At 32.7% G+C, this 14,179-nt stretch overlaps 2 protein-coding genes across 2 annotated transcripts; one reads left to right on the plus strand and one right to left on the minus strand.

Moving 5' to 3' along the window:
* Positions 1–3,101: 3,101 nt before the first annotated feature.
* Positions 3,102–7,173, plus strand: LOTGIDRAFT_162387 (hypothetical protein; the record flags this gene model as incomplete). The annotated part of the gene is made up of 2 exons (XM_009058343.1): positions 3,102–3,165; positions 6,800–7,173. 2 exons carry the CDS (start codon positions 3,102–3,104, stop codon positions 7,171–7,173), a joined length of 438 nt encoding a protein of 145 aa, XP_009056591.1.
* A 922-nt stretch (positions 7,174–8,095) lies between these two features.
* LOTGIDRAFT_204036 (hypothetical protein) lies at positions 8,096–11,920 on the minus strand. The gene is made up of 8 exons (XM_009058344.1): positions 11,889–11,920; positions 11,536–11,688; positions 10,964–11,203; positions 10,383–10,521; positions 10,001–10,108; positions 9,464–9,655; positions 9,125–9,244; positions 8,096–8,841 (listed from the first exon to the last, which is right to left on the minus strand). Exons 2-8 carry the CDS (start codon positions 11,668–11,670, stop codon positions 8,636–8,638), a joined length of 1,140 nt encoding a protein of 379 aa, XP_009056592.1. The 5' UTR covers positions 11,671–11,688; positions 11,889–11,920; the 3' UTR covers positions 8,096–8,635.
* Between the last annotated feature and the right edge of the window lie 2,259 nt (positions 11,921–14,179).

The raw sequence follows: 14,179 nt of genomic DNA on the forward strand, positions 1-14,179 counted from the left end.
ATTATTCCAAATTCTACAGAGAGTCTATTCTGCCACATGCTTGTGGCATTTCATGAGAAATTTCACCATTCCCCGTGAGTCACTGAGTGTTGAGTTCGATACAAATGTAACAGTCTGGAGAGGCTGTGATCGTTGTAATAGGAAGTAGCTCTGATTAGCACACCGATTTGTTTTGATATCGGATTTGGTAGAGCTTGTTGTTAACACTAACAAGTTTTTACGGTCTAAACCTAGCTCACGTTCCCTGTTGGTGGGCGAACAATCCAACGTTTGGCGAATTCTGCTTCGCAACGATAGGAAGCACCAAATTAACACAAAGGGGCGGTGATGGTGGGTCAATTGAGCAACAGTTCCAACTTGACGTGACTAATGTTCAGAATTACTCCTTGAATGATATTTTCCACCTTGAGCAAAGGACCAATTCCTGTGTCTTGACAAATAATTCATCGAAAACTATCAAAATTTGAGCACAAAGCTTGTAAAATTTGTATATTGTTGGTATGTAACTAGAACCAAAGTGGATGTACTGATAAAGAAAAAAAGACAGCCTGGACATGGCGATTTACACCCGAAATTATTAATTAACCAAGTTAGTTTCAGATGTTAACACCCATGTTCACAAGAGTATTACTGAAGGACTTTGACTTTTCTATTTAATATTTGTGTTAAACCATTGCTCGTGTTCTTCCAATATAAGTATCAACAATACCTTACTAGCATGTTTCAGTTTTTAGTCTTTTCAATTTATTTGATGTTTTACAGTGTTAAAGGTGAATGGCGGAGAAATTTTTTCTCAGGGGTTAATTGGATGACAAAGGTTATTTTAAAACTTATTTTTAATGATGAAAAATACAGGTCTACTGATTACATATCGGTATACTGTTTGGTTACTACCAGGAACTGTATTCATTCTCTTTAATTCCAAGCAGTATCGTTCCTAGATAACGGATGTTTTCTATTGATCATTTCAGCTTTAAACTGGTTTCTGAGAGTGACATTTGAATAATTGCATTATTTGCTTGGTTAACAATATAATATCAAGTAGTTTCCGTATAATAGCTAGAATTTATACATACATTAATGTCATCATATCAATCAATAGTATTTAATTATTCAACATTTTTATATTTTACTATTTTACGTTACAGTGAATATGAGTCACTTTGTAAGTAAATACTACACAGTACAGTGGAAGCACTCGTTTTAATTTATCCAACGAGGTTTTGAAATCAACGAAATCATTTGCAGAAGATTTATGACAGGGTAATAAATATAGTGGCGTAGTGGAGTTTAGAGGGCATTGTCATGGTGGGGGTGTTGAGGGTTTCTTGAAAATTTTCAAATTAGGAGGGCAAAGAATACATCTAACCCGATGATTTTGGAAGTGTAAGTAGATTAGACTGCCAACTGTCCGCAGTCTTGACCATAACTATAGCATGAAATTTGAATAGTGCAAAATGTAGAGGCAGTTCAAAGATGTTACATTAATTAAATCTTAAGTCATGGCTTGAGTACTCCAATATGAGTTATGAATTTGGAGTGATTTGGAGATTTCAATACCAGGTTTCTCAGTGTGATTGTAAAAAGTAAATAGAGCTTTATTACATTTTGAGACATTTCATAATTTTCCTGTGAAATAACTATATTTGTTATAGATCATGCTAAAAGAAAGGTTTTCTAATTCCAAATAGATAGAATGATAGATATGTTCGTATAAACGTATGTCTGGACTGTCATAATAAAATTTATAAGAGTTATTAGTTGAAATGGCGAAGGTTACAAGTTTGAATGAACTAGAATTAAAGAAATGCCAATAATTAACGTTTCCATAATGAAACAGTCTGGAATAAACAGAAAGGCTGACAAATAAACACATGATCTTCCTAATTCTCTTGATATTTTAGTTTAACAAAATTCTCATTAAAATTCATTTATATGTCTGGGATTTCAACGAAGTTTCTTATTGAAAGTGAAATTTCAATTATATACCTCAATGTGATGCTATTGTCTTATTAACGTGTATAAACTCACACGAATAAGTGCGTAACTAAGTGAAACACAAAAGGATTAAAATACTTTTAGTGCATTGGGACTAGTAGAAACATTCCAACCCGACCCGGGGGGCATTTTAGCATTGTATATTAATGCTGTATGAAATCAGTGATGCTTCAGACAGTGCTAGCGTAAAAACTGGACAAACAATGCCGTCCAAAAGCCTTTATCGCTGGCTTTCACACAAAATACAACAAACAATAGCATCTGGACTGGTGTTAAATTCTGGAATAGCTATAGATAGTTGAAATTGAAATCCGACGGATGGAAAAGCAAATAGTTACATAACTCAATTACTTAAAGACAGTCAGATTTGTCTGTACCAATATACTAAAAGGCCTTTGATTCTGACTATGAACTAAGAAAAATCTTAATCTATTATCTAAATATATAACAGAAAGGTCTTTGGGGACAGATTATATTGCATCTTTTGATAAAGTAATCCACTCCGACTTTGATCCTGAAGGTCTACTGAGAGCTAAACCCAGAATCTAGTGTCGATGTTGCACTTTGCGTGATTAAATGGCATGTTAAGATATTGACACTAAATAAATCCTTTCAGAATTTCTGACTGCTCATGTCTGTTGGAGTTTTCTTACGATGACGATGGCCTGCAATTATCATTCTGTGTGGAAGGTATATTGTGATAAGTGTCATCTTGGTCTTAATGATGCTTATAATTATTTCCTTTATTCCAGCTGATAGAATTTGATAATAGATAGCTGTTGGACATTTCGATTTCAATTGATATATATTATACAATACATTCTCAAAATCTGAACTTTCAAATTCAACGGTGGTGTTTCAATAGCAATTTCGATTGAGGAAACTTTGCACTAAATTTCTTTCTGGAGCCTAATGCGGAGTACTACAAACTGTGTAGGCTACAGGACTATGTTTCGATTAATATGTAAATATCCAGTCTAATCCAATCGATTTTCATTAAACTATTGAAGAAATGAATAATAACTTGAACCGTTTGATATGACAGTGAAAGAGTTCGTTTTTTATCTTACAGATACCGGTATGCCAGAAATACTTGAAGAAAGATGTGGACAGGGTCGTTACTATCAGCAACAATATTGGTTGTTATGACAACCACAAGCTGTAACGGTAGGTAGAATCTTGCTATTGTCTAGCTACAATAAAACTATATCCGGTTTGTTGGAAGAGATTTCGAGAGAAATTTAAGATTGTGCCAAGTGGTTTTACGAAGCTTAACATTGTTCATTAAAACATTAAGAAGGAAAAACGTTCAGGTTAATGGAAGTAGAAAATTTCTAGGGTTATCATCAACATCACGATGAACATTGAAGTAATCAAATGTTATTGGCCTATATATCAACGATGCTTTCTCACATGAAAATTGTCGATTGCATACAACTTAATTCTGTTGTGACAAATTGATGTCCAAAATTTAAATATCGAGTGTAATTTGCTTGAAAATGCATGTAATTTGGTCAAATTGGCCTATTTCCCTCAAACTATGACTCTGAAAACTTGAAGAATGAATGTAATTGTTATGAAATATAACTGATTTTGTAACTGCATATAAAAAACCTGTCATAGTATAAAGTTCTATCTACAGAATAGAATCACATTAATTCAAATAGGTTTTTTCCCAGTGCCTTTTTATCTGGTTTCCTTCAAATCATTATTCGTTTTCATTGCCTGTAAATTTCTCCTATATCACGTCCGCAAATCACATCAATCTCATTTACTTGTAGAGTTTTTAAGCCATTTTGTTCTTCTTTAACCATTTGATGGCATCCATATTCATTAGCTGTTTCAGTAATCAAAGATAGAATCATCTAATGGTTTTAGGAGATTTTTTCTGAGTAGAGAATGATCTTGCACGTAAAATTCTTAGTTTCATAAAGTACATGGACGTTTTCTGGCCTCCCCTCCATGACATCCATGTTTTTGGTTTGCTTCACAATGTAACTGCACGACAAAGTTAAGTCGTAAATAAATACACCTTAAAGACAAAACTAGTTGAAATTTCACAACATCTTAGAATTGTTTACAGAGTGCAGAATGGATTTGCATACATAACATGAAATTTAGAACTTGACATTCTCACCAGGATGATTAGAAGAACCTTAATTACAAGGAGACAAATAAACGTGAATGCAGTGCTCGACTCTTGTGTTATTGTTATTAGCTCTTTAAAATCACACGTATTGATTATTATTCTTTACATTATTATTCAAGAGACTTCAAGTTTAATTCGCCTTCTATAAGACTAGACGTGGGATATGGATTTATTTCCGATTTCATTGATTCTTATACATCTTTCAATAACTACTCCCTGGGTTACAAGTAGATATTTCCGTTAAAGTAGCCCCAGGAAGCATTTTATATAAATGGTATTATTAGGTCAAGTATCAGAGTTTTTGGGAATTCAGATAGTTCCTTGGTACTTCCACTGACATAGATCGACATAATACCCGAGGGTTTTTTTAACCGGTTTCCCTCTCCATGTTGATGCAGTTCGCAGGCTGTGACAATGAAATGGAAAAAGCGTTAATGAGACAATAAACGGAATCACCGTGTTCTATTATAGATCGCTTGATAAAAAGTAAGCTTATGCTGCTGCCCTGTGTCTTCAGTGGTTCACGCTGTACATGAAAAGTAGGACGAATAATTTTTTTTTATTTCAATATCCAGCCCAGTTTTCTCTTGTCTTGAATAGTGGAAAAGTGTTTCTTTCATCTTATCAAGAATTTAGCCACAACAGCATAGAAATTTGACATAACAGTGATGATGCATTTCTGCTTTTAGAAAAACTGTTAATCAACACTTTCGAAATGGGGGGAAAATCATTTTCGTATTAATGCTTGCTATATTGCAGCTGTAATCTGTTGACATTCTCAATTGTTGTTCCCGACAATTTATTGTTTTACTTGTGAAATCGATGTCCAAGTTAAATTTCAAAGACAACACATTAACACAATGATTTGAAAGTTTTACATCTATTTATAAAAGCACCTTGAACAGCTCGGTTGTTGTGTGGCATTGTACTAAACCATCACGCAGGAAGTGAATTAGTCCGACGCAGAGCAGAACGTAATATATGGATTACATTACATGCAAGCGTATTTAGATAGTTCTGTATACCCTCGATGTTAATTATGTGTCACTTTTATTTAAACAATGTGAGGCAAATGGTCTTCAACTTGTTTCAGCACAATGTGTCATTATACTTCAGTTTATTGTCTTTTTAGCACCGTGACCTTTCAGTAACATTAATGATGTGAAAGAGTCATATTGATAAATCATAAAAACAACTATAAGCTCTGAAACTCTTGGCCTTGATATATACCGAGGATTTATTTAACAGCTGATTTTTCCATTGTTGTAACGAATAATACATTTTCTTTTTTTATAGACTGGCTTTGTTGACTTTTTCTAATTCATTCCTGTGGCAAAATTTTATAATCGTTTATTCATTAATCTACCTCAAATGTTTTCAAACAAAACTTAATTCCACGTGTAAATGTGTGACATTACTTAATGTCATTAAATAAGGGAATGAGCCTCGTCCCTTTGAACCAGCTATTCGGCATTTCCCCCCGAAATGATAAGACACAGCTTTCAACCACGATCTCGTATGATTTTTTAGATAAATTATATTTCAGATGATCTCAAAACATCACCCATTGAAGGTATTTATAACAAGTGAAAGGTTGTTTTCTATAGTGAAGGGGTGAAGGGTTATTTATCATTTTATTAATATTCGAAAATGTTTTATGCACGTTGCCGTTCAATTCAAGTACCATCTTGTACTTATTATACATTGTTTTCTTCTTTGGTTTGTGGCTTCCTTTTGAAGTTTAAGATTATGCTTATCGATTTTTGTGATGGGTTTCCTGCCATATGGGCATATTCAACGTTTTACATGTCTATTATATAATGGAGCATGGAGGCTTTCTTATATTATGTCAAAAGAATATTTGACTCATGTATGTGGAGATGGTTTAATACCTTTACATATTAAATGGAATGATTGGTTATATACGGGGTGTGTCAGAAAAATTTCAAGACTGGGTTCACAACAGATTTATTTCGGATCAAAACTACGAGTTTGCGGCCGTCTTGATATCGCCCACATCCTTAAAATAGGTCCCCTTGATGAAATCAGTCCCACAATAATGTTTAATTGTCTTGTCCTATGATACAGGCTCGCGGTAGTTTGTATCTGAAACAAATAGTTTTATTACACCAGTCCTGGAACTTTTCTGACATTCTGACTGTTATTATAGTTACATATCAAAGTTAAGTTATATCGAGAAGATAGGGTACCACTAATTTATAATAAGAGAATCAAGCAAGCGGTTCAATCAAAAGCAATCTCACGTTGTATTCAGTGGCTCAGTTACCATAAGAACTGGTTGAACCAAGTCCACAGGCTCCTACCCTCAGAAATAAAATAATAACAGACTTTAAATTCAATTACAGAGGTCTCCATAAGTGCACGAGAGCATATGTTAAAAGTACGATTCATTTAATTTATAGATAGATCCTGTATCTTTGAAAAACCATTCAGAACAATTAACAGTTGCTAGTGGACATTTGTAATAACTCAGTCTCGTCTTGACAGGTTCATATTTGAAATATTACCCCTTGTGAGAAGTCAAAAGTCTGTGAACAAAAGATTTATGATATAACTTTGACCAAAAACGTCCGTTTCTGGTTTTGGTGATGTTCGACCTATAATTTGTATTTTTTTGTTATCTATTTTCAGCCTTCCTGTGTAAATGGTCAAATGAAGGTTGTTCAAAAGACGATGAATGTTGTAGTGGAACTTGTGAACGGAGTCATCCGGGAATGAATAAACGTTGTACAAAGAGTGTTTTACATGATCCCTGTCTGTTTACATACCATTGTCAAAGTAGACTACATTGTGGAGCGAAAAATCGGTGTTGTTCGAAATACTGGGGAATATGTCGACTACCGACCGACTGTTGTGACACATCTTTCTTATGTATAAATGTGAAAGGATTTCATTATCAACGGTGTTTACCGAGTCCAGTAGATGGTTGTGCTATCAAACAAAATATTTCTACATTTATCAGTGTTTTTACATCACTTTATTTATCTTATTTTCACCTTTTCTAATCTTTGAATTATAACCAATGCAAAGCTCACCATTTTCCGTACTTTATTTTCTATGATTGATTAATAAAATACATGTTCTTAAGTCGTATTTCTTAAGCAAATCTTTGGGAAATGTTTTAACCAATTCTTTCGAAACGTACTATTCAGGTACAACCGGTTTTAAAGCAAAATTGTGGATGGCGGAAAGTTGAAAATGCGAAAAGATGGGTATGTAACTAACCTGAACTCCCTTAAAACCTATTGATTCTTCATGCTTGTAGGGGGCAACCTGTCGTTCGGTTGGGAACATTGGATAAACAATATGAGTGGGGGCAAGTAGACCCCAGGGATTTTTTTGAACATATACTCTCCTGCATTTTTTCCTGAGGTGGGGCCCGTGGTCTTGGTTCAAGCAGTCCCTGTGGTAGTTATCAATGGCCGGAACAGGTGCAGAGAAGTAGGTCGAATTTCTATACCAATCCATATACCAACTGACATACAACTAATATTTAATATAAGTATAAATATAATCTTCGACGTCAAAAGGACCAAGCTTTGTAATACTAGGCAATATAATTTGGTAGAAAAGCTCTATTCACAATAAAGCTGCAACCAATTGCCATAAATCATTCATATTCTTGTTTTTCGTCTGTAATAGCCCTTGGACTAACAGGAAATTTATCACCCATTTCCACTTATTATTTGTGACATTTCAATTTACTCGACTAATTGTTTTTCTTTTTTTTATTCATATAACTGTCTGAGTCCGCTTACATTACTTATCACGGAGCAAAGAGTTGCGTCCCTTGAAAGTTGAAAAAGTCGTTCAGTTCAATAATCGAAATTGTTAACTCATAAAATTTAGTTCAGCAGCTTAGTATGAGAATAGTGTGTAAAGTTCGCTTTCTTTCTACATGTATATTAATCACTAGGGGTTGAATTAAAATTCTTGGAATTATTTTAATTGGTAAATATCAATATACAAATCTATATACACGAGTCTTATCGATTAGGCCTATTACAAATCAATATAAGAGGTAACATAAAACAAAAAACAATAACAGGGAAAGTTGCATTAAACTCAATCTAATTTTAAAAACTGTCAATTCTAGGTTATCAAACTACTTTCTAATTTATTAAACAATTTTATTACAACTTTAATCAAATTATTTTACAATAATAACCATTATCTTACGATTAAATATTGAATATTTATATCTAATTTATCACAGTCAGATACAATAAAATTATATACATTTAATATTTTTTCCCGATTCAAAAAAGAGTAGGCCCTACAGCTACTTCCCGAGGACCATTTAGATTGATCGTTTTGATGTATCCTTCGGGACTACATTACATACCAAGGGATCTAAAAATGGTAAACAAAATGAAGCAAACTAGGCCTAGATATAGTTTTGTGATCAAATTTAAATCGAATCGAAATAGTTGGATGAAATTGCACACCAGAGAATCTTATCTTGCCTTAAAAGCACTTTCTGTGAACAATTCCAGGGCCACATTCATCATATTCCTCTTTTGTAATCCACATTTGACTAAATGTTGATAAGGAGGCCAAAATTGATCCACCAATCCAAACAGAGTATTTTCTTTCAGGAGGGGCGATAACTTTACATTTAATTGTATTAGCAGCCAATGACGATACTTCTTTCATCATTCTGTCAGCTATACCTGAAGCAGAATTGAAAATGTAAGACACAGAGTAGCAAACATTTAATCACTTTTCATTTAATCTACTTAGAAGCCTTGAAGTGTCAGTATTACTTTTAAAGTAACGTCGTGTCTGATGTGGAGGTGATGGCTTTGATGAACTTATGACGGATCTGCGCTATGTGACTTTGAGATAGTAAAGGTGTTTCGAGTATATTGTACATGTGATATTGATGACTTTGATTGTTTTATACAGGATCATTTGTTGTTTGACTCTGAAGTGGTATAATTATAAATAACTTACCAGGAAACATAGTAGAACCACCAGAAAGAACAATATTACTATATAAATCTCGTCTAATATCAATATCACAATTCATTATAGAATTATTCAACATTTCATGAACGCCGACATTTTCCTTTCCTAAAAAAAATTTAAAGCATGTTACATTTGTATATGAATACGATGTATTTGTTTTTAAATGGATAGGGACAAAGGTAAAAAAGGCATAGAAATATGACTGGAAGTACTTAAAAGACCAAAGATAGCGATGCTTCGGAACACAGACACAAATGATCCGAATATATAACAGTGCGACTGACTTAATTAAGTACTGAAATTGATGACGATAAATGGTATTACCTATAAAAGCAGGTTGAAAGAGTATTTCAGGACAGCGGAATCTCTCGTTACCAATAGTTATAACTGAACCATCAGGTAATTCATAACTCTTCTCTAAACTTGAAGATTTAGCTGCTGTTTCCATTTCAGCTTCAAAATCCAAAGCTGAATAACATATCTTCTCTTTAATATCTCTCACAATTTCACTTTCAGCTGAACAAAAAAAAAATAGAATTTTACAAAAGATCCTAATGACAAATAATGATATTGATAGTAACTTGGATAAATTGGTTATTATAATAATATACATGTACCACCAAAATAAAGGAATCAACAGTATCTTCCACTAGAGTCTTCAGTAATCATTATCAGTTACTAGCATGTTTGATGCTGTGAACGTTATCGTGGTTTGATGAACGCCTTTGATCGTATCTTAACATTTCAATACAAAACATGTATTTTCTTTAGATGTAGAGCGAATTGGAAGTATGCAGGAATATAATTTATTTGTACAAACTACATGCTGATATAAGAAAATGAATATATCAAAAAACTTACAAGCAGTAGTAAAATTATATCCACGTTCATGTAAAATACGTTGTAGATAATGAGTCAAATCTCGTCCAGCTAAATCTGCTCTTTTGATAGCATGAGGTAAGGCATAACCTATAAAACAAAAAATAATACTATATGTTTAACTATTTCGTTAATATAGTAACTTTTACTGTTTAAATATTCAAAATAGCTTACAAGGCAAGAAAATAGACGTCTAATTGCAGCGGTCAGAAATGAAACCATCTGATTAACGTTTTCCAATGAGTTACAAAGTTCTCGCCATAATCATTTTTCATTCTGACCATTTCAATATATTGTCTAGATGTTAGCATCAACGATTTATTTCGTCGTTTTTTCTACCTAAATATTACAACTTCATATTAACCTTCATATATAGGTACGACATGAGATACACCATCACCAGAATCATAAACAATACCAGTTGTTCTACCAGAGGCATATAATGATAATACAGCTTGTATACCAACATAGAAAGCTGGGGTGTTGAATGTTTCAAACATAATCTGAAACAATCCAATATAGAATCATATGTTCAAATATTCAGATATATTGTTATAAAGTTGCAATATTCATTAGCTCAGAGATCTACATCTGAAATTTGTTACACATTTGTATTTGTGTATTTTATTACTTACCAAATTTTCCGATTAAGAATCTTTAGGGAATGTTAAATAACATAAAGAATGGAATTTATTTGAATGTGATAGTAGCCTTTTATTGTCTTATTAAAATTAGGTTGTATAATGACCTTGGGTGTTCTGGATGGTAATTGGTTAATAGGCTCTGCAATATTTAAGCCTCATTAATTCGAGACAGAGAGCACTTAAAATGCAGTCTCACGATACTATTCTAGTTGTGCAGTCGAATTTAGCAAAGTGTCTATCAGTATGCCAACCTTGCTCGTTATAGGACATAAATCCATATTCTAATTTTAAAGGAACTAACCTGTGTCATTTTTTCTCTGTTAGCTTTAGGATTTAAAGGAGCTTCGGTTAATAAAACAGGATGTTCCTCGGGAGCTACTCGTAATTCATTATAGAAAGTATGGTGCCAAATTTTCTCCATATCGTCCCAGTTAGTAACAATACCATGTTCTACTGGGTAATGTAAAGCTAGCATTCCTCGTTTACTCTGAGCCTCATCACCAACATAGCAGTCTTTATTACCCATTCCTACCATTACAGCCTAGTAAATATCAATTTACTTTCATTAAAGATCAACTATTTTTCTGAACTTTTGTTCTAATAAATAAGTTGTGGACAAGTATTGATATGATTAATAGATCTTTAAAGAATATTTTTTGAAAATCAGTATGAAATAATATATGAACATTTTGTTCAGGATTCCAATCGTTAAGACCAATTTCGCAAACATCCTTTTTACAGAATTTCCTCGAAATTAATTTTGGTTGATAAAACATTTAGTATTAAAGATAAGTGACTGTTTGTAAAATGGAAGAAAAAAAATTTTAATCTGATGTTTGTAAATTAGTTGGTAAAAGCTAAAAAGATGTCTACCTGGTATTTGGGTCTGCCTGTTAATGCAGGAAATACTGCTCGCGGTGCATCATCACCAGCAAAACCTGCCTTACACATTCCTGATCCATTGTCTACTACTAGAGCAGCAATATCATTATCAAAGTGGGATGTCATTTTTAATTTGTAAATAGACTGCAAATATATAAAGCAACGTATAGCAAATTAAACTGCGTATTGTTCAAGCATATTCTTAAATATGGAATAATATTTCAAATCAATATATTTTGACTACTAGAAAAAAAATTGCAAATCAAATTTATGCTATGCGAGCTTATTAAAAGAAAAATAATTGCAAAATAGATTTTTGAAATAAGTAGGCCTATATTGCTTACCTTTCAGTAAGGTTTGATATTCCTTTGAAGCTTACAAATTGTTTTGAATCTTCGTCGAAAAAACTGCAAATATATAGGAGTCTACACAATTTCCTAGAAATGGCTCCAATATACTCAATTCGCCATATATGGTATTATTATATCCGCAAAAGGCGCCGTATAAAACAATATAATCACCTTTTCCAAGAAGAGGGATGTCCTGTGTTACTATTAATAGATATTGATTAGTAGACATGGTTTAGTCAAGACTATTTTTACCTCAAATAGTAATGCATTGATATAAATAATAATATTATACACCTTGACCCTTTTATACCTGTACTATATTAGGTAGGTTACTAACTGATTCTATTAGGGTAGAACAAACGCCCGATAACATAAGGGTGGAGGGGTAAGATTACTAAAAATGGACCAGAATATATAATATCCATTGCTATTCAGATATATCTACACAGTGGAAATAATTTAAGCCCAAAGAGGTATATCTCTAGAGTGATTGTAAAAATACCAATATTTGGTTAAAAATTGACCACCTTTTCATGTGTTCCTATACTATGATAAGACACCATTAAGTTATATATTGTAAGGAGAATATGAAATATACGTGGAAATCAAATAAAACTAAGATTTAAAAAAGAGTTTAAGATGTACCTTAACTTTATTGTTTCAACCCTTATTATGTTAACGCTCTCCAAATGCAATCGACAATTTTACAGCATAGTTACATTTTGATTAGCTTACCATGGACGAAACAATTTTATTTCTCCAAAATTAGACCGAAATAGGCTTATAGTCTAGAAGTCATCATCATGTTCGGATTTTATTGATATTGCTTTTCTATATCGGGTATGTGTGTGCATAATATTTATATAGAGTATAAAGTAATTTTGTATATTATTGTTTTACTATATTTGGTAACTGAATATTTCCGCTACGATTATACCTTATTTGGTTAGATATTAAAGCACTTTTTCGCAACTGTTTCTTAAGTCCAAATATGGTAATACTAATGGAAAGATGAAAATTGATTTCCAATAAATAATTTATGCCGTTCTACTGATGAATCATTGTTTTAAAATGATTTAGGCTTAAATATCGAAACTCTGAAGATATTTGTACTCGATCACATACTAATAGGCCTATGTCTCTAATGGTTTAAGCTCTTGGGTTCATATTCAAAGACTTTACTGGATTTTAGCTCTATTAAATTAAGTACTGTGGCAGGTTTCGTCAGCTCTGTGACTGAGTTTGTCAGCATCCCTTTCGGAAATTCCATATACATATAGCTGATATTGTTTACTTGATTTACATATTGTTTTCTTATACAGGTAGTATACATATTATTACAGACTTTCCTAAGTAAAAAAAATCTGCTGTTTTGAAATCTAGACTTGTATTTCCAAAGTGCATTGTGTGTTCATTAATTCCCGAACGACAGGTGCATGGTTGTTGCTGAAAGAGGACAAAAAACACCCAGATTATCTGGATGGTATCTGATGTTCGCAGATTTGTTGGTAAAAAATTTGATTTTGAAAGATTATGTAACGGGATTTAACTTAACAGATTCATAAAGTTTGTATTATTGATGAGATTCCTCGCTTCCTAAGGAATATGTTTATTACCTTCGACTTTTTTCCACAAATTTTGAGTTTAATACAATCTAATTGAAATCAGATTACAATTTCGTATCTATCTTGTTTTCTCATATTTTAGTCTTCATAGTAATCTATCAAAGGCCTGTCCCAATGATTTTATTTTTAACCAATAAAAGCGTGTAAAACCCGTTTCTAGTAAAATAAAGAATTGTAGGATAGCCACAATTATATGGATAATAACTAGGCCTACTTTAAAGGGACAGATGCGCCATGTTTGACCAATCATACCTTAGTCTCAGAAACGGGAATTTTTAAGCTAAGCCAATCAGTTATAGCTCACCCTCGAAATTAGAGCCTTCAAATCCATTTGTGTCCAGAATTATCCGAGTTTGGAAGTTGAAAAGACGACTCGACACTGTTATATATAGTAAATATATCTATAGAAATATGAAAAGAAATTCATAGTTTGAGATATTTTTGAAGGAATTATGTGATTCTAGCACTGAAGACTATTTACATACATTCAAAACCCAAATCAACCCCCCTAAATGGCTCACCTGTCCCTGTTGGCAAGTCGAAATTAGTATATGCAATTATACAATAAAATACCATTTTTATGACAAGAACACTGACTGTTGGCGAACTAGAGAAGCGCAACTGCACCAAATTAATGCATTATGTTCGCATATCCAACAT

The sequence above is a fragment of the Lottia gigantea genome (genome assembly GCF_000327385.1).
Source record: "Lottia gigantea unplaced genomic scaffold LOTGIsca_33, whole genome shotgun sequence".
Lineage (NCBI taxonomy): Eukaryota > Metazoa > Mollusca > Gastropoda > Lottiidae > Lottia > Lottia gigantea.

Coding starts and splice junctions, on each gene's coding strand:
- LOTGIDRAFT_204036 (XM_009058344.1), bottom strand. CDS start 11,670: ATGACATCCCACTTTGATAATGATATTGCTGCTCTAGTAGTAGACAAT. Junction 10,522..10,963: donor ACAGAGAAAAAATGACACAG/GTTAGTTCCTTT, acceptor GGATTGTTTCAG/ATTATGTTTGAAACATTCAA. Junction 10,109..10,382: donor TGTCGTACCTATATATGAAG/GTTAATATGAAG, acceptor TTTGTTTTATAG/GTTATGCCTTACCTCATGCT.